A 21,476-nucleotide genomic window follows, 5' to 3' on the forward strand; every position below is an offset into this window, starting at 1 on the left:
GCGGATGCAAAAGCAACTGGCCAGTTGGGAAGTCAGTTTGGAACCAAAGTGGAAGTAGTCCAGTCTCATCTCGATGTTTTGAAGGCTGAAAACTGGAGGAATTGACCGACTTTCCTTCTTATGATTTGGTGTTGACTGAACAGTTTCGACTTTATGATTTGTACTTCAAAAGTGCACTTGATTAAATGAGATTGTGTGTGCACATGCATGTGATTTTCTTCCCGTCCATATAGATGACTGCGTGTTTTTACCATTGTCTTCTCATCTGGGATACGCAGCCCATCCCACCCCACCGTTTGTGCTACGAAGTCTGGCAGGGGCCTGCCAAAAAACACTCAACATCAGAAATAGATGAGTATGCCTAATCTACTTACTCAGTTTGAAACATGAGTTGCTAACCCAGTGTGGTCAAGATAGTCTGCTATTTCTGATTTGGGGGGGGGGGGGGTGAGGAGGGGAGGGCAGGCAAGATAAGCCAGACATTGCCCTTGTGTCCCGGTGGTTTCCTATCTAATGGGAAGAACAGTGGGTACAAATGTGGGATCAATTCTGTGCAAGAGAAAGCACCATCTACATCCCACCTCCGTGTGCTGATTAAAGCCTGGCTTTAGAGAATTCTTCTGCAAGTGGCAGGAGGGACAAGGGAGAATGAGATTAGCGGTGGTCATGGGGGGCCTCTGGAGCTCTAGCAAGAGGGAGCGAGAGCTTGCCTGGGTGAATGGGGAGAAAGGACGAGGACAGTAGTGGAGACAACGGGGGCCTTGGAGGGGCTAGATTCCCCGCCTCAGGGGGTACTCCCTTACTTTACAGCCAACACATTGTGAGCACGCACATATCTGATCATTCCCATTTTCTCCGTGTAAGAAAATCGGTACCCTAGGTAACAAAATGGTGCGTATTTGAAAAAAGACGAGGCAATGATTGATTTAGAGCATTTTGTCACTGGGTCTGTTCGCCCTGCAGCACCGGACAGCTGTTTGTGTTTGCTGATTGATACCAAATGGGGCCCTTGTCCCACACTCAGTGATTGAGAAGTCAGGCAACCTGGCAGGGCTGCACTTTCCAGATCTGCAGACCTCTGCCAGAAGATCCAAGAGGAAGCATGGGGAGGGGTAGTAGAAGGGCGGCTTCAGGGGGTGGGTGGAAGGAGAAGGCAGCACGGCCACTTTTCAACACTCTTCTCTGCTCCTCACCAGCTCCAGCCCAGTAGCTCAGGGCAGAGCGGTAGCCTTTGGCCCAGGCAGCTGTTGGCATATCTGCATAGGACTTGGAACGACATCTCTAATTCAGCAGAGAAGGTTAAAGCACAGGCCTCGGAGTTAGAGAAGCCAGGGTACAAATTCCACCTTTACTGCCTGACACAGTATTGAAAATGGAGATAAAATCCAAATCATGGGACTGTAACGAGGGTTAAATGAGCTAACGTATATAAAAGGCTTAGCATAGTGCCTGTAATATAGCAAGCCTTTGGTAAATTCTAACAGTGGCAATAACGATTTTCATTATTGAATATTATGGCCACTAAAAATACTGTCATTAAAGAGAAAGGCTCAGAAACTGCTGACATTATGATGTTAAGTGGGAAAAAGAAAGTTTACAGAATGATTCCAATTATACACACAGCTATTCTTACATGTGTTTCTGGGTAAAATGGTAATTTGAGTCCACGTGTTTAATCTGCCCTCAGCTCCAGAATATATCAGAGGATATGTTAAAGAAAACAAAAAAGAAAAAATAAGGAAAATCTAGTATTCATGTTTGAAGCTAGGCTGGTGTCATCAATATTCCAGAAATTCTGTGCTGGTGTGCTGGTGTGCACAGACAGGGTTGTGTTGGAGGATGTGTGAAAGCTGGACTCATCATTCCCTCGAGGCCTCCTCTGTCCCCACCCCACAGGGTAAGAACAAGCAGTGCAGGCAGAAACTCGATCTTGAATGGAGAAGAGTATACCTAACAATGCTGTACCCAGTGAAGTTGTCATTTACATATGAGGAAGACAGAAAGATATTCTCTTACTTCAGGGTCATGGACAGGATTCAACTCTTATTCTTACTAATGTAACCTGACTGCTGGAGGATTGAACCAGTGATGAACATAAGAATAGACAATTTATGGTATCACAGGACTCCTGGTCAGCAGAGAAAGCAGTTAAGTTAGAGTATCTCAATTATTGTTAATGTAATGGCAAAGCTTAATGTAAATGTGAAAATTAGTCTAAAAGATACAGATCATAGAAAATCTAAAGATAATAATATTAGCTGAAGATGACAACCAACCAACCAAAATGTAAAAATGGAAAGTGTGAGGTATAGAAATGAAAGGTGGGCAAAATTCCTTTTATGTGAAGGGGCTTACCAGACTCAAATAATTAGAAAGAAATATTTTTAGAGAAATCTAAAAGTGCTGCCTTAAATTAAAATAGGATGTATATCTTTCTTATTACTAGAGAAAAATGTATTTATTAAAAAACTATCAGAAATACAAGGAGAATGTGGAAGGATAAATTTAGAGTAGCAATTATACATACAGTACGTTAAATAATAGGGTCAAAAAGATACATTAAATAATGCATTTAAAGCACTACTCATGGAACACAGACAAAACTCCAATGTATTAATTCACAAAAAAACCTAAATTCCAAAAGACAGATATTCTTCAGGACACCTTTTTGAATCCAATGCAATGAACTAGAATAAATAATTAACTAATACCCAGGCATCTCAAAATTTTAGGATATTCTTTTTGGAACAAAGGGAAGACAAAATTAGAAATATGGCTATTCAGAAAGTTGCAACAAAGCAGGGCTTGGAGGGGGAGAACCACAAATATATTAGAAATCTTAGATATACTGTGTAGCATCTGTGCTAGAACATTTAAAATATCGATGAAATGCATGAGTTTTCAAGGAAATTACAAATGATATTGAGGAATAAGGAACGAACCTATGGTTTCTGATTGGCAATCTGATGGATGATGGCTATTCACTCAAAGTTGGGTGAGCTTGGGGTATCTTAGGTGGGTGGAGTCTATGGGGCATCCCTGTGGAAATTTCCAGCCAATACCTGGACAGTTAAGGCAGAATCTCGGGCAAGCTGTCTGGACTGGAGATAAAGATTTGTGGTAGTCAGCATGACATGGAAATCATAGGGGACACTGATGAGGTTGATGAGGGAGAATATAGAGCCAAACAGAAGACTGGCTTGGCAATGGGCATGAGGAGCAGCAGTGTCTACAAGACGGAGGAAGAGTGGTCCTCAAAGTGGGCTGAGATGGCGTGGCTGGGGAGGTAGGAGTGAAACAGGGCAGTGCACATTTAGGAAAGGTGATGGGTGGAAGAATTTCCAGCAGGAGAGTATTTCCAGTGTCATAACTTGCACTTATGATAAGCATGGAAAAATTCTGGGGTGCCTGGGTGACTCCATCGGAAAAGTGACTGACTCTTGGTTTTGGCTCAGGTCCTGAACTCAGGGTCATGGGATTGAGCCCCAAGTCAGGCTCCACTCTCAGTGGAGAGTCTGCTTGGGATTCTCTCTCTCCCTCTCCCTCTGCTCTTCGCCTCTTCCCCCTCTCCCTCAAATAAATAAATCTTAAAAAAAAAAAGAAGAAAAGAATGGAAAAGTTCCTCTTGATTTGGCTAAAATATTATTGGTGACTTTGACAGAAATTTCACAGACTTCTTTCAAACTTTTAGTCAAGAGATAATATCCATGCTGTGTAAGTGTTATAGAGCATAGGATAAAATATAGAAAGCTTCTCAATTTATTTTTCAAAGCTGGTATAAAATAATAATCAACCAGAAGCTGGCCAAAACCATGTACACAATCCCAATTATTAATATGGACACATAAACTCCCAGCAACAGTAATAGTAACCGATCCTTGTTGAGTGCTCAATAGGTGCTAGGCACTATTCTCAGTAACTTAATTGATTTAATCCTCACACCAGGAATTTAAGAAAATATTAACAAATTGTATTCAGAAATATACTAAACAAATTATATACCACATCCGTGACTAAAAGTTTAATTGTGAAATATTGGGAGATCTATTATAAAATATAAGTTGGTTAAATGAGAAAATTTATGACTGGAATTTCCTAAAATTCTAAGAAGTCCTGGTAAAAACCCTTATTGAAGCATGAGAACTAATTTGATGGTGAAATGTTAGCGTTATTCCCATTCAGAGAAAAACAAGCAAGAATATTCAACATCATCCTCATTTTTAGACAGTTTGGGACATTTTAGCCAACACGAGAATGAGATTAAAGAACTAAATGGAATTAATATACCGACAAAATATGTAGATGCTGTGAATGTATGATCCTAAGAATGAGCAGTAATAATGACATCTGCTGGGGGTTTGGTTACAAAATAACAGATAGCTACCATTGGTTAAGAACTTCTGCACCAAGCACTGTGTTGAGGGCATTATATCAATGGTCTCATTTAATTTTGACAGCAAACCCATGAGATGGATTTTAAAACATAAGCTTACAGAAATTAATAGTGGAGCTAGAATTCAAACCCAAGATCTATGTGACTCTAAAGCTGATTCTTTTAATGACTCTGCCATATACCACCACGCACTCCCCTCACACGCTGCCTGAATGGACATATAAAAACCAAAAGGGTTTCTAGACACTAGTAAAATTCTTAGAAAATATGATGAGGGAGTAATCATATTTACAAGAAAGATGATAAAAAGTGAAATACATAGCAAAAAAAAACCAAAAATGAAATATAAAAAACTTATTCCCTAGATGATAAGCACATTTTACTGGTGGAGCTAAAGGAGAAGAATTTATATATGTTTGTATATGTATATGCAAATACACACATGTATTTCATGTGTGCGTGTGTGTGTGCGTGTGTGTGTGTGTGCGTGCGTACTTATGGAATTGGGATGGTCTTTCTACCTATAATACCTAAGGACAAATTGGGATATGATATTGTAACATGGTGACAGAGCATTAAAAATATTAATATGTAAAGTGTTTTTAAAAAAATAAAATGACTAATCCCCAATAGAAAAGAGTGCAGAAAGTATCAACAAGCATTTCATAAAAGAAAAAATTAAAATGATCAGCAAGTATAAGAAAAAGCTCTTCAATCTCACTGATGAATAATCATATAGAAGTGACCACATGCATTGCTGGCGGGATGATGAATTTGTACATTCTTCTGAGAAGTGTTCAATGGGATGTGTGTTAGTCCTTAAGTATAAATCACAGTTTTTGGTCCAGTAATTCTGATTCTTGGAATTTTCCAATTGAAATCATTAAAGCTATACACAGCAGATAATTATTGCTCTGATTTTTATAATAGTGAGAAATTAAGGATCACGTTAAATGCCAAGCATTAGAAGTCATTTAAATAAATTATAGACCATGTCATGGAAAAATATGCAGGAATTTTAAATAATGTTATAAAAGAATAATTAATAACCTGGGGAAAAGTTTGATATATTGTTAAGTTGATAAAAAGTAGGTTATGTAACAGTGTGAATAAGATGTCTCTGAATAATTTTAACTATGTGTGTGTGTTTAAATCTGGAAGGATATAAGCAAAAATGTTAACCCAGATCGTCTCTGAAATGGTGAGGTGATGGATGATTGTATTTTTCCTTCCACATTTAAATTTTTTTTTATAATTCTTTTAAACAAAAGGTGTTGCTTTGATACTTAGAATAACAGCAACAAATATTCACAAAACATATGTGCAAAAAAGGAAGATTAAAAAGGAAATACACCCTCCTGTGTTTACTGCTGCCTAATGGGAGTGCAGGTGGTTATTATTTTATTCTTTGCATCTTTTTTCTTTACTTTGATCGTGCATTAATTACGAAAATATAAAATTTAAACAACAGACTTTTAAGAAGTCAAGGAAGAGAGGAAAGAGAAAGGAGAAGGGACTCAACTCCAGAAACTCTTTAGCACAGTAGAAATGCTGAGCTAGGTCATTCTTTCACTCCCTCCCTCCCTCATTTTACAATTGCAGACGCTAAGCACTAAGTGCCTACTACGTGCCGGGCACTGTCTTCCACAATGAGCACACAGTGGCAAAACAAAGCCAGTATGCGTCCTGATTCTATGACGCTTTCAGCATATGGTGGAGCCTGACATCAAATGAATGTACATGTAGCAAATGGTAATTGCAAATTCTGAAAGTGTATTATGCATAAGAACAGGGCTTTATGAGAATAAACTCACAGAAGGTTTGTATATGTATGAATGTAAATATTTGAGAGAATAAGAAAAAGTGATAATTAGGAGAATGAATAGATGATAAAAGTATACTTGGGAAAGAGAAGGGGGAAGAAGGCAAAGCATGTAAGGGTGGTTTATTGTCTTCATAAAAAACTGGGATATGGGTGATTGTGTAATATTTCTGATTATTTGAGAGTGAGCAGAGAATTGTAAGTTGTGTGCACTTAGGGCAGAAATAATAAAATAAGTGTAATCATCCTGACATTTTGAAATATCATTCTAGTGCAAAGACATTAAACTACTATGAATTCCAAACTTATAAATGTGAATTAACCAATGTCACCTTTATCCTTAACTAATTGTGTCCGTTATGAATCAATTCTCGGCTAATACCAGCACCTTTCTGTTGTGGGTGGAAGACTTAATTAGAGGCTTTGTTTATGGCCATGAAACACACTCAAAAAGAGGACTTTTATTTTTCAGCATTAAATGAACCCACCATAGACTATGGCTTTCAGAGACTGCAGAAGGTCATCCCAAGGCATCCCGGAGACCCAGAGAGATTAGCTAAGGTAAAAAAAAAAACACTTTGGAAATTGACAGGTGAAAACCTTATTATGGGATTTCAGCAAACTTAGATGAATCCTGCAAATTAAGTCCCTTTAAAATTACATTAGGCCCTGAAATTTGGCTAAGCTTCAGATACACATAAAATATCTCCTAACTCTGAGATATATTGTGATTAATATCCGGGGGAATAGGAAATCCGAAAACTTGGTCCTATAAAACAGATACACTAGAAGTATCCAGCTTATGAAACATTGCCAACTTTATGAAAATCAATAATTGCATAATGGCTTAAAAATGTAAGTTCCCGTGCCTTTGTATTTGAATATAATTTTATTCACCCATTAATTGCCGGGACACGTTAATCCGCAGTCAAGTATTCATCGAGGGACTACCCTGTAAATAGGTATTTAGTGAAGTGAAAAATGCCTCCATAGAAAATTTCTATGAAATGTTTTGCTTTTAAGTGAACTTGCTTATGACAATTATATCATGAATCTGGCCCGTTATTCTAGCTTTCTTCATTGAAAAATACATTAACTTATTAGGTATTCAATCAATGAGACGTTATTAAATTTTAACATCTACATTTGCATTTTGAGCACACACATTATCATATGCCGTGTTCTCTTTTCTGTTCTGTGAGTAAAATTCAAGTACCACATTTGCTTCTGCATCACACCTTTATTTTCCTCTTGGAAAAATCCCCAGCCCCACCATTAAATTAGATGATATCTGGAAAGTAGGTTAATAGCAATTTAAAAGGCTGTTAAAAGCAGGAGGTGGAAAAGACAAAATGAGACGAAAGGGATTACTGATGACTAATTCTCTCTGGTTAAAGTGAACAGGGGGAAATATTATTGAAAGAATTCATCTTTATTAGAATAAAATTTTGCAGAAGGCACTGCCAAGATAATTTCAGTATTACGAACAACTCCTTGGCAAGCAGCTAAACTCAGGTCAGTCAATCATCCTAAGAATTTTTGGCTAATTTAGAGTCCCGAATTCTTTAATGGAATGGTCTGAAAGTTTTTAATGGCACTTCCATGACTTTAGTAATTGTAACCAGCTCCACCTATTTTGGGGGTGCAATCATGGATGGAACCCTTTTATCTAGATGAATTCCATGTAGATACATATTTAGAGAGGGATTTATGTGTACGGTTATATTCTGCCTGTCAAACCAAATATAGGACCTCGTAGCCAGTTATTTATACTTTAGGGAGGATGTCTGGACTTTTTATTTTATACATAATTTTCCTTTGAGTTGGCCATTGGGGGGTCTGACCTTTGCTTATACCTCACCCTTTCTGCTCTTTTTCTAGGAGATGCTATTGAAAAGAGCTGCAGACCTAGTGGAGGCCCTCTATGGCACACCACACAACAACCAGGTTAGGTGCTCCCATCTTACACTCCGTTGAGTTTGACTCTTTGTGCTGGATAAAAATGCTCACCTCAACCTGCCATTTTGTAGGACATCATTCTGAAGCGAGCTGCAGACATTGCTGAAGCCCTGTACAGCGTCCCCAGGAATCCCAGCCAGATCCCAGCTCTCTCCAGCTCCCCAGCTCACAGTGGCATGATGGGCATCAACTCGTATGGCAGCCAGCTTGGGGTCAGCATCTCGGAGTCAACACAGGGAAATAATCAAGGTACTACCCTTTCTCAGAGTCAAAATTCCGAACGTCTTATCCATTTACAAGGGTGGTTTTGCTTGAGTGGAGGGAGGTAAAGCTTGATTCATATACCATCAAAAAAGAGTGTCCCCAGATAAGCCGTGCAATCATATATTGGATTATTCCAACATGATTGGTGGTGTTTTGTGAGATTTGGGGCTTTTTAGGTCCCAGGTAGAATCCCTTTGATTGCAAATATTTAAGGTCATGATGAACTGTGACTTACTTAGAAGGGTTTTGACTTCCTGACTTACAGGTATAATTTGACTAAAATGTGCACTTTTGCTATTGTGATTATCAGCTGAGGAAGAGTGGTTTGGTTTCCTTTAGTGACTTCTGCTTGTGTATTGTCTCATTTGCAAACGCAGAGCAACACACTTTCAGTTAACTGTGCTTTTCACACGTGAAGTATATCACGTCAAGATTTTTGTCACTGAGGTTGATTTTATTAAGGTGCTAAGCTGATCACGAATCGTTTTTTTTAAAGGAATAAATTTCCTAAGGATGCCCCTAACCTTAGTTTTATTTCCAATTTCATTCATCCATTGGAAGAGAATTCTTCATTCTCATGCCCAGGGTGAGTTTTTCTTACAGAAGGGTGGGTGCGGACATGTGATGGCTTTTTTTTTTTTTTTTTCCCTTCAAATTGAGGTCATTTCTTAAATAGCTTTAGAGACTGTTATCCAAAGCGGGTTATTTCAGGATGGGTTAAGTGATGTCTCTGTGCTGGGGTTTCAGAAGTATGGGGAGGACTTGTTGTCCCTTCTCCATCCCTCCCACAGACCAGATCTCTCTGCGCTCAATTGCTGATGCTTCCACATCTTTGGCCAAAGAATAGCACATTTAGATGAACTTAACAACAATTTTTAAATAAAGATGTTCCCCACCCCCACTCAGGGCATATGGTAAAAACCTTGAACTAACATTTCCAAAGGTATGATCTGCAGGGTATGAGTGGCCCTTGGGATGTTATTAGGATGCCTTTTGCCCACCATTCCCAGCAAAGAGACTGTGGTGTGCTAAATTTGGGAAACACTAGGTTAGCAAAGTTAAACTGTTTTGTTTATTCTCTAGGTCCCATGTAAGTGAATCTTCAAGGAATGGCTACAGTACACAACATCTGCCAGGCTTTACTTGACCACAGAACACTTGCCTCAGTGATAGCCCTTAAGATCTCATAGGGCTCTCATGGGTTGAGAAGTTTAGCCATCACTCCTTGGTGTGAGCTGGAGATGTTGACTGCAAAAGGGAACAAAGAGGAAGGAGGGACTGTCAGGGACATGGCCTTGTGTAGGATGGGGAAGGGAGATAAAGGCTGAAGACAAATTTAAGACTTTCCACCCCTGCCCAGGAGTGGCTTGGTGGTGTTCTATAGTCTGGGGACCATGTGGGCCCATGCCACCATATTTGGCCTGTGCTGGATGTGTGTGCCAGTTCATTTATCTGGGCTTTTTCCTTGTCCAGGGTACATCCGCAACACAAGCAGCATCTCTCCGCGAGGCTACTCTTCCAGCTCCACCCCCCAGCAGTCTAACTACAGCACCTCCAGTAACAGCATGAATGGCTACAGCAATGTCCCCATGGCCAACCTGGGCGTCCCAGGGTCACCAGGATTTCTAAACGGCTCCCCCACAGGCTCCCCTTATGGAAGTAAGTGCCCTTTCCATCTGTCCAGCTCTCTCTGTGTCTCTGTCCCTGGGTTTTACTCTTCAGCCTTTTGAGGGAGAGTTACACCCCTACATCTTACTGATTTGTAGAGGAGTAGCCCAATTTCCCGAGGAAATTTCTGTCCTGCCTTTTGTTCTTTTCTCTTAGCTAGACTTTGGTGCACTTAGTTGCTCAAAGCCTTCTGAAGGAAAGAAAAGGAGTGAAACTATTCGCTTTGTACAAAGAAAGGGTAGATGTATGTGGCTGTGTGGCTGGGGCTGAGGAGCAAAGAGTCCATCTCAGTTAACGTTATGCATGCTCCTCATTAGGCACTCTCAGATGTAATATTTTCTTTAATCCTCATAAGAACTTTCTCCTTGCTGTGGATGAGGAGGTTGCCGTGCACAGAGGTTAACTTATCCAAGATCACACCGCTAGGGTAGAGCAGGGCCATCATTTGAACACAGTTTGTGGCTTGGTTATTTTGTCTGTCACACCACGCTCCTGTGTCACTTTTTTACATGACCCTCCCTTCCTTGTGTACCTTCTGAGAGATGGAATTTAGCTGCTCATGAGAGAGTGATCTGAGATGGATTTCTTAATCCTAATCTGGGCTAGCTAGATATCCTAGGGGTTTGTGAAAACTCATTTGGGTTGCTTTGAGGCCTAAGAAGACTAAGAGAATATGTGTCTTCAAAATTACCTAGGGAATACTTCAGGCCCGGGGAGAAGCCACCATGGAGAGTCTGTGTGAGTGGGTGGAATGTTCTTGAAATGCTGGTTCCCGTTGCCGAGGCTCTAGAGCAGACCCTCTGTTCACCCAGGGTGGTTCCCTCATGCCAAGAACAAGAACAAGTCAAGGACAGCCCACAGCCATTTCCACCGCAGCTCAGGGAGTGATACGCCAAGGATCTGGAAGCTGCCTTTCTCAGCCTTGTTGGTTCTCTGGGGACACACACCCATGAGTTAATTCTGGGTTATCTATTCACTTCATTACCCTCAAGAGTCTACTCAGTGGGATAAGGACATAATAACCAAGTAGCAGAGGTATTAGAGGCTGGTTCTTCTGCTAAAACTAAAATCTTGTTGCTATAAAGACATGAGTTCTGTGTTGTGTCGTGTCAGATGGCCCAGATCAATTAGATCAGAGTGGTCTAGATGAATAAACTGGTGCTTGCTTGATTTATTTCTTTACTTGTTTTTACCTTATCTTGTTCCAAAAATGTTTGGGGAGATATTAATAGTGAGATGAGTGTTATGAAAGTATAAAATAACAGCTATAAGAAACTGAGATAAAAGAAAAAAATGTGGATAGGAAAATTAGATGAATCCAAGAACTAGTGTGGAGGCCTTCAGTCTATTCAAGGGAGCCATCCACTTGGTTCGGAGGCTTGCAAGATGGGAAAGCAAAGAAACACTATTTGTTGTAAGATTTTATGTCCACACAGTTTTGGGGGGATAGCTCAGGAGAAACATGATTTTTCTGTTGCTGACACCTTGGAGAGACTTCTCCCATGCATCACTGTGGAGAGGGTGCCCCTTCTTCACATCTTCAACAAGTGACACAAGGGCAGGAGAGCTACTATGTAAAGGATGTCACACAATGATAGTGGCAATAATAAGAGTAACTCACAACTGCATTCCACTTTGCAGCCTAAAAAGCATGTTCAAATATAGAGTCACAACAAGCTTACGCCATGGCTATAATCATAATTATTACTATCATTTTCCCTTATAAGATATGAAGAGTTAGTATGACTTACTCAAGGATTCATAAATAGTAAAAATAGGACTAGAAATATGTCATCAGATTCAGAATACCATGTTCTAAAATTATTCAATAATTTAAGAAATATGTCATGTTTTTATAATATATAATTAGGCTGAACACTATAGAATTACTTTTTGTTGTTTCTCCAAATGGTAATTTCACGTGTTCAATATACTTTTATGAATAAAAATCTGTGTATGAGGTTGAACCATACAAGTTGTCATTTTTGTAGATCAAAAATGGTCAATATAATAATATAGTGTATAGTGTGGTGAGGAGGGAGAGAGAGCAAAAGAAAGACAGGGAGGGGTGAAAAAGAGAGACAGAGATAGAGAGACAGAGAGAGACAGAGAGACAGACAGACACAGAGAGAGGATGAACAGATACATGAATATGTCCACTGGGTAACTGCTTGATATTTTTTATGAGATAATTCCTTTGGTAGGGAGGGGACCTTCCCACTCCAGCAAGTGACAACTTCCTTCCACTAGCCTTTGTCGATCATCCAGTCCCATTGCCACAAGGAAAATGATAGCACCCAAATCTTCAAATCACCCATTAAAACAGGACAGCATATGCAGAATAGAAAGAGGCGCCCTGCCCAACAGGAGGGGGAAACACAGCAGAGAACCCACTCCTTGCTTCCACTGGGTCCGTGTGATCTCTTGCACCTTTATTTTCTGAAGGAGGGTCTGAGAAGTCGCAAACTGGGAATGGTTTCCAAACAGCGCCTCATTATGATAAAATCCCCTACTGCAAAAATACTGACTACCCCACGGAGTTCATTACAATAGCATCTGACCTGTATTTCTAGCCAGCTAAGTCTTAACTTCTCTGAGAAATACAAAAAACAGCCCAGGGGAAACCATTTTGTCAATTCTATTGCTTGTGTCTAAAACCACCAGTCTACGATCTTGTGTTGTCTTTTTCAAACTAGTCTGATGCGGCCAGGCTGTGCCCGGAGCAATCACTTGCCAGAGTCATTCAGAGGAAATAAAAGCCAAGCCTCTCGGTCAAGTTGATTTGCATTACGGCCATTCTGATGCAGAGTATCAGAAACCTGCATCTTTACTGCTTTTGCTCTCACACTACTTCAAAAAAGGCCAAACAGATGTTTTTTCAATTTCACATACAAACTTCACTTCCTGGCGGTAGCAGTGTGTGCCAAGTTCCAGCTCAGTGCAAATTTTTATGGCTGAATTCTAAACCCCTGACAATAGGGGGTTATAGTGAAATGCTGACAGACCCCTTAGCGCCAACAAATGCAATGGCTCAATGCAAAGGAGGATATGGTGCCCGGTGAGTTCCAACTGGGACTGTGCAAGCCAGTCAATCTTTATAAGAAGAAAAGTGGTTTTTCCTTAACTCCCCATGTTCACAGAGATTTGGGGGCCAGAAGTATTTGCCTTTTCTTTGGCCTCTGTAGAAAGAGAGATGTCCAGAGAAATTCTCAGTTGCAAGTGGAATTGCAATGGTGCGCTCTGGTGTCCCCAAAGATGGTCTACTCGACAAGCTTGCAATACTCATGGGACCACTTCTTCCAAAGCAGAATCGCCACCAAGCAATTCCAAATGTGGGACAGAATCTATACAGAAATCCAAACTGTGTTCAGGGATTCCTACTTCATTTACATCGTCTTAGACTGTGCCCTGGGGCTCAATATTTTTATATTTTCAAAAATAAATATCAAGACATTTATTCTATTGTAGAGTATTAAATGATGATTATAGAAAATTTAGAACATATGGAAATAGTTTCAAAAAGAAAGCATACTCCCACCATAAAAAACAACCTTGTTAACATTTTGACATATTGCTATTGTCTTTTTCTCCAGCAAAGAAAAAAATCCTATTACAATAGTAACATTCTCATTATGCACAATTTAAAAAGCATGTAAATATAAAAAAGAAAAGAAAAATGACACTCTATTTCTGTGTGGGCATGACTATCGTTAACTTTTAAAGTATGGCTTTCCAGCTATAGATGGATACGTTTTGGAAATTGCAGTGTCTACTCTGATGCACACCTAATGGGATTCTGCCACGAGATCAATGAAAGAGGGAATGGAAGAAAAGTGGCAAAATTATCAAAGTCACAGATATGAAGCTAGGCTCCATAAAATCTGTCAGTGATGCAGACCTGTATCCTAAGAATGGAGAACGGATATGAGGAGTGCTGTTTGCTTTGCGAAGTTCACTGCAATCAATAAGCTTTCCTCAGGAATTTGAGAATTTATTAGTCTCTGCTTTTTTTGTTAGCAGAAAGGTCAAAAGGCAACCTTGTTTGCAGGTAGTAAAGCCCTAAATCGAAGAGGAACATTAACACGCAGGAAAGCTGTTATGCCTATTGTTAAGGGTTATATTATTTTTTTAACCCCCCCAAAATGGAGAGTTTCCATTTGTTTATTTTAACAGCTTTGGTTTCTGCTACATCAAAGTAACGCATGTTCATTGCAGAAAACTTTGAAAATATGGACAAGTGAAAGGAGTAAATTTAAGAACATTCGTAATCCACCAGCCAGAGAGAACACTGTTAAAAGTTTGGATGTATATCGCATCCTTCTAAACTTTTGCTTTGTATGTTTTCTTAAAAAATAAAATTGGGCTTGACGTACATGTTATGACATAATTTGCATTATTCATCTGAGGAGGCATATCTTTCTGAGTTGTCGAATATTCTTCTCCAACATTAGCTTTAATATTTGCATAGCATTCTATTTTATAGACTGAATATACTTTACCCTGTTGCTTGGTCACTTCTGTTTTTTTTTTTCCAGTTTCTCACAATTGTAAAAATGCCCTTGAACCTATATTTTGTTTGTTTGCAAATTTATGATTACCTCCTTGGGATTAATTTCTCAAAATTAAATTACTAGGTTAAAAAATATGCATATTTTAAAACACTTTGATTTTAAATACACATTGCCAAAATCCCCCCAAAGAGATGAATGTTCCCTTAGAAAAGGAAGAGTATCTGTTTCCCTGCCCTGTTCATTTCTTCTTAATCTTTGTCAATTTGCTAAAGCGGAAAGTATCCTCTCGTTGCTGTTTTAATTTGCATTTGATTGAAACAGTTTGAACGTTTTTAGGTCTTTTGGTCATTTTCGTTCCTGTTTCCTTTTGTGACTTTGTTTTTCCTATCCTTTGCCCACTTTTCTTATCAGGATGTTTTTCTTTTCTCTAATTAATTTATAAAAAACTTATTAGCTATCAAGGATATGAACATATCTAGATAATTATCAGGAATATTTTTCCTAATTTGTCATTTGCCTTTTCTATGTGTGTTACAGAAGTTTTTTTGTCATGTGGCCAATCTTATCCTGTGATGTTCTGAGGTTGAAAGGATTATGTAAATTATATAACCTTCCTAATTTTTCTACTAGAGCCTTTATAATTTTGTTTTAGCAAATAACTCATTAATCCACTTACATTTACTTTAGTGTTTAACACGAGGAAGCGCTTTAAATTTCTGTCTCCGGGGGACTTGTGTATTGTTCCCAAGCATTTATGTCCCCATTAATTTGAAATGTCGCCTTTATTAAGTTTCAGTTCTCATATATATCCAGGTCTGTTCCTGGCCTCTTTTTTCTCCAAGGATTTGTCTGCCTATTTCTATGCTAGTATAACACTGGCTTCACAGATGTAGATTTTTCGTTCAGTTTTAATATCTGTTAAGATGAATGCCTCCTTAGTACTTTTGAAGTATTAACAAGACTTTCTGGTTCTTACACTGTTGTTGCTTTTTAAATAGATAAACATAGAAATTGTGTTTGTTGACATATACAAATTAAAATTCCTTTTGGGATTGTCTCATTACATTTTAAATTAATTTGGACCTTAGTTTAGCATTTTACAAAAATTTTGCAAAAACTGTTTGAAATGGGCATGTTGTAGCTCTGTGCTTATTCAACTCTGCAACAGTTGTTTTATGTCACTTAGTAAAGTCTGAGGTGACTCCTCTACTAAGAGGCAGCCACCTTTGACCTGATGAAGCCACTTTAGGTTGAGGTCTGTTATTTAGAAAAGAAATATTTGTAAAAGTGAGTGCTGCACTGAATATAAAGGGAATCAAGGTGTATATGTAGGCCTAATCTCCTTATAAAAACCCTCCTCTATCACAGTGTAGGAGGGGAGGTGGTGCTATTTCAGACACAGAAACCAAGGTGCCATCCTGGTGCCCACATGGTTCACATAGCACGGCAGAGATTGGACTGTTGTTGGAATCAGGGCCTCCTGAGTCTCAGCTTTCCTTTGGCCTCTAACTCTGTGCCTTACACAAAGGGGAAAGGTCCCCGACCCCATTTCGTTGATGCTAAAGCCAATGTTAAAAGAGGAGATTTTGCTGGAGCGTATGAATATAATCCACTCCCAATGTTTAACCCTGCATCCTATTCTATGATAGTGAGTTAGCCCAATTTTTCCCTCATTTTCATCTTCAAGTTTTATGTGAGATTCTTCCAAGACTTTATCTTCCTTTCCAATTCTTTTGATTCATGTTACTTGAGGAAAGGCAGAGATGTGCTCAGATGCTTCCTTCTGCATAGCTCTTTAAATCAGGACTTACCTAAGGATGAGCAGTTTTTAGATAAAGCTCTTTATTCGAAGTCTTTGGTTTTTCTATACAAGACATCGTATTGGAGGTATGCTGTATGATTGCTTTATATACGCAATTGTGTGACCATAGTGCAAAGTATATCTTTATAGTGAGAGGGGAGAAATGGGGATGGAGTCTTACACAGGTCATCGGAACAGTTGACCTTCAATTCACCTAGTACTTGGTCTTTGAACTGTAAGCCACACTCATGTCCTCACTTGCAAAATTTACTTTGTGGAGTAGCTGGGTCACTAAAGATACGAAGCAGAAGTTTGCACTCCCATCCTTGACCATTGGGTTCCAGTAATTCTTGTACCAAGTCATGTGACAGTTCAGAATTCTGGAGAATGTGCTAAAATAAGTCCCTGGAACTTGACCTTGTTCCACAGGATGCTGTATCTGACAATTTTACCCTTGTGAACTCTGGTTTACCCCTTACTTGAGCTAGTTGAACATAGAAGATAAAATTATCTTCTTGTATGATGTAACTTGGTAGAGTATCTGACATTAAGAGGTAGGGCATTTCATTGTGGAAATTGCCTTTATTTTTCTTGGAAATTACAACACTTAGCTTTTGGCTTCCTTTAAGTAATTTTATTGTTAATATTGGTGTTTTTTCTGCACATTACATCAGAGGGGTCTGACTTGCAGCTTCATTTCCCAGGAGCTCTGAAAGTAGAGAGAGAGGGAGGTAATCTAGATGTTAATAAACGTTTACATTTAATGAGGCAGTGGCCCATAGAGATGGCACTCTCAGAGATGTTAACCCCATAGATCAAACCTCTGGAGCCCTGAGAATTGCCAGGGAAGCATAGAGCTCCCAGACAGGACTTCTCTTTAGGGTAAAAAAGCGGTTTCCATTCTTGAGTAGATTTGATGATTTTTCAGATGTTGGTCTAAGGGTTCTTTGTCAAGCTTCTACTCATGAACAAAGACCTATCATAGTATTACCTCCTGCTGCTGCCTTCCTGACTCCCTGGCAGAAGAGCACTCTGCCTGCTGAGTCTCCCTAGCACTGTGTACATTCCTCCAGTAGGGCTGTTACCCTAATCATTGTTTTGTTCGTATGTTTCCCCCACAGGGCAGGGCAGGGATGCTGTCACATTCAATTTGTTTTAATTCCTAGAATCTAGGACAGTGCCTGGAGTGAATGAGTAATTTCTCGATGAATGTGTACAGGTTGTGTGTCCTCAAGAAAGAACTTAACTCCTCAGTTTGTCCCTTCCTAAGAGGATTGTGCCTTTGCTTTCCAGTCATGTCATCAAGTCCCACTGTTGGATCTTCTAGCACGTCCTCCATCCTCCCATTTTCCTCTTCAGTTTTTCCTGCTGTCAAACAGAAGAGTGCCTTTGCCCCTGTCATCAGGCCACAAGGCTCCCCTTCACCTGCCTGCTCCAGTGGCAATGGAAATGGATTCAGAGGTAAGCAAGGGCCCACTTTGGTACCACCATGATAAATGGGCCACAGGGCCAGCAAAGTAAGAGCAAACAGCACAGCATCACTCCCTATCTCTAGCCATTTACTTACAAAGAGATGCTTTGGTGTTTCCATCATGGGACACAGATGGCTTGTAGAACTGAGCTAGTACACCACCTGAGAACAAGATGGGGGAAAACAGAGAAGTTGGACAGCTCTTCAGGATCACAGAATTAACTATGGTAGAGCCATATATACCCTCCAGGAGTGTCTGGACTTCCCAGACCTTTGCTTTCCACAGGGCCATGTCACGATTTACCAGAAGGTGCCTAGTCACATCAGATACCACATGGTGATTGCTGCCTATCTGATGGGCTTGCCCATCTGCAGTACAGACCTATTCCCATGGCATACATGGACAGAATCCATCAGGAGCAACCAGCACATTGTGAGAATTCTGGTTACATGCCAGTCAAATTGATAGCAGGTGTCGGATCAGGGGTGGAGCAGGGAAGAAAGAAGAAAAAGACATACACTGTCTAAGTACAAAAATTAATATCACCCATCAAACCCATTTTTGAGCAATGTCTGAAAATATAGTATGACATAACATAACACAAATGTGATAAGTACATAAGAATCTAATCATTTCACTGTGAATGGGAGGCAGCTGATGGCAAAAGAGCAAATTGGAACCTGCTGAACACTACAGATCCCGATGACCCACATTATTGTTCGGCTCTTCTTTGAGTCTTGGCATGAAATCATTCATGACAAGCAAGTGTTAGATAAAACCAAGCAGGGCAGAGGTTGGATTAACCCCTCATGGATCAAAGCCTCTGAGGTCAGCAGAGCCTCGGATGAGCTGTGCCATCCCTGGGCTGGCATCTGCCTAGTAGCTTTACGGTTGTGCATAGATTCCTGATCCTCTGGGTCACCTGCGAGGGTTCATCTGCCAGTTGTGGCTGAGCAGAGCTCTGGGAGGTATGGTAGGTTCCTGTCCCATTCTACCATAAGAGACAGGGGTGTCTCCTCAAAGTCAAGTGACTTGACAGAGAAACTGTGAAATGGGAACTGAAAAGCCAGCACTCAGAAGAGTCCATGAAAATTCTTTTACTTCCATCTAGACAAAGCAGCTGGGTAACATGCTACCCAATGTGTGAGTAGTTGGAAACATCTGTCTATTTGAGGGGGAAGAATTTCATTTTCATCTAGATGTCTGATCCTTAGAGCAACAGGCTCAGCCTGTAGCTCAGCGTTGCCAACTGCCCCAGATCTCCTCAAGGACCGTTGGTTTCCATCGCATCCCTGGGAGATATGCTCATAACTTTTTCTATAAGTGGCTTCATCTCCAGACTGGGAAATGTATGCAAATGTTAAGTATTTGTTGTATCTTTCCCTTCTGCATGCCCGCTTCAGTGACGATGTCTCCTCTTTCTAAGTTCTGTGGTTTTAGTCACGTCCCTTAACAAAGTGGGGGCCCCACAGGTCTCATTGTGGAAATGCAGAGCGGGGGGCACCACAGAAGGCTAAGAGGGACTGCAAGTGTAGGCGGAAGTCGGGAGGGATTCCTTGTTCCAGGCAACCCTGGCCAACATTTTCAGCTTCACTTTGAGGAGAAAAAGTATAACTTGACTTCCACTTACCACCCCTCCCTCACCTCCTCTCTCACTCAGTTCGGGAAGTTGAGCTGGTTGTTTCAGGTCTTCTGGGTCTATACTGTCCAGAGAGACTCACATGTGGGCCTCCTGGCTTTTGCCCCCAGGGATGCCAGGAAGAATTTTTCACTGGCTCCCCTGGCCTGGAATCCCTACCCTGCCTGTTGCTGCATGCCCAAGTCTTGCTGTGGTATTACCCGCTAAGGGTTGAGTTGGCCCAAATTGCTGGAAGGGTCTTTGTGGTCACAGTGAGGTTTCTCTGCGGGGGCAGCAGTAGCCAAAATAGCCATAAGACCCTCTCTAGGGTCCTTGGCCATGTGAACTCCTGGTCAGCACAGGTCAGAATAAAGAGGCTGAGGTAGTGTCTGTGGGAGTGACGATGTCATCAGTTACACGTAGGCTCTGGGATCTAGTCTCATTTCTATAGAATCACTGAGAAGTCCTGAGCCTCTTTCGGATCCTACAATTCCCTCTAAATTTCTCTGGTGATTTGAACCTTAAGAAGAAGAAGGAAGACAGGGAAAGGAGGGGGAGGATGGGGGGCAGCGCCTAAATTAGTACAGACTGCCACGTTTCCTCATTTTGCATCAGGTGGCTAGAAGCTGATGCTAGAAGGTCCAATGCTACAAGGTGTCCCACTGATGCATAGAGGGAGAAAAACAAGCTGACATCCAATGCTCTCTCCAGCCATAGTCACTGAGTGAAGGAATCCTGGGATTGCAGGGGTGATCAGCACAAAGCTTCACCTCTTTAGAGACAGACAGTGGAAGAGTAAAAGTGTGGTCTGAAGTGCTGGGGTGATCACAGGCTGATGGAGAGGTTCTTCTCTCGACTTACAAGGTGAGATGGTCTCAATCATCTACAGAGGCCACATGCCACCAACCCTCTCTGAGACTTGCTGGTTTTGAGCGCCACGTGCAAGACGCCGAACCAAGCGCTTTACATGAATTATCTTGCTCAAGCCTCACATGTGACCGAAAGGGGAAGGTCATACCATTATCATCATTTTTAGTGAAGTCGTTTTCACAAGGCCACACAGTAAGATGACCTCGGACATTTTGACTCCAGAGCCTGTGCTGTGACAGCCCACTATCTCTCCAGGGACAAGAGCAGTGCATTTCCTCTCCTCACCCTTTACCCATACCTGCTTTTCACCTGGACCAAAGGGGGGTTATTGCCTTCCCATGAAATGCCAAAGGTAGAAAGAAATTGGACAAAGTGCAGTTCAGCCTGCTTCCCTTCCCCGCCAGTGAACACGCTTACTTTTTCTCCAGTTAACTTCTGCTTTCTGTCTGTTGGCTATGGTTTCTACAAGCAAAAAGTCAGGGTCACCACGTAGCAGAGATCCAGCCCACCTAGTGCCTGATGTGAGAGTAGGAAGAAGGGAAATATGTGAAATCTGCTGGTCTTCCGGCACACACTGGATCTTCTTCTTTGAGTGGCTCTGCCCTTTTAATAGGCTCCTTAGGTAACTCTGTGAGGACCCAGGAAAAAGAAGGGGCTGATGAGTTTTAAGTGTAATAGACAAGTTAAAGTTGAAAATGTGAACCAGAATCCTACCACCAGAGAGCTGTATGTGCAGTGTTCACTGTCCCACCTTCTACCTCATTTACCAGGCATTTTGCAGTGATGAGTATAGATTGTCGAGATAATATTATGCACTATGTGCCTGATTCATTTTCCAGCTCCCTCCAGGAAAAGAAATTAAAAAAACAAAACAAACAAACAAACAAAAAACCTCCTACACTCTGGGATAATTACCAGGGTTGCTATGTCTCCAAATCATCAGGGAGTGTCCAGAATTGAACTGCCTTTATTGAAAAGTTACATCGATTCAATATATAGAAATACAGGCAAAAATAATTAAGGCTTTGCTAGCTGTGTAAGACCTTAATCCAGATCTCACAAACATTCAATAAAGGCTGTATGGGCAGGGAACTAGAC

General features: G+C 40.6%; 1 protein-coding gene across 2 annotated transcripts in view; it reads left to right on the top strand.

The window, feature by feature from the left end:
- The window catches only part of EBF2 (EBF transcription factor 2), a 187,333-nt gene that overhangs the window by 161,804 nt on the left and 4,053 nt on the right, over window positions 1-21,476 (top strand). Inside the window, exons 11-15 of one of the 2 annotated variants that reach the window (XM_025873970.2) lie at window positions 6,688-6,776; window positions 8,097-8,162; window positions 8,246-8,423; window positions 9,912-10,097; window positions 17,712-17,879. In XM_025873970.2, coding sequence (XP_025729755.1) covers window positions 6,688-6,776; window positions 8,097-8,162; window positions 8,246-8,423; window positions 9,912-10,097; window positions 17,712-17,879 — 687 coding nt within the window. The remainder of the gene's footprint in view (window positions 1-6,687; window positions 6,777-8,096; window positions 8,163-8,245; window positions 8,424-9,911; window positions 10,098-17,711; window positions 17,880-21,476) is intronic. The other variant, XM_025873972.2, reaches the window with a different exon arrangement.

Source organism: Callorhinus ursinus, unplaced genomic scaffold (genome assembly GCF_003265705.2).
Source record: "Callorhinus ursinus isolate GAN/ISIS: 27379988/994484 unplaced genomic scaffold, GSC_fseal_2.0 scaffold4, whole genome shotgun sequence".
NCBI classification, from domain to species: Eukaryota; Metazoa; Chordata; class Mammalia; order Carnivora; family Otariidae; genus Callorhinus; species Callorhinus ursinus.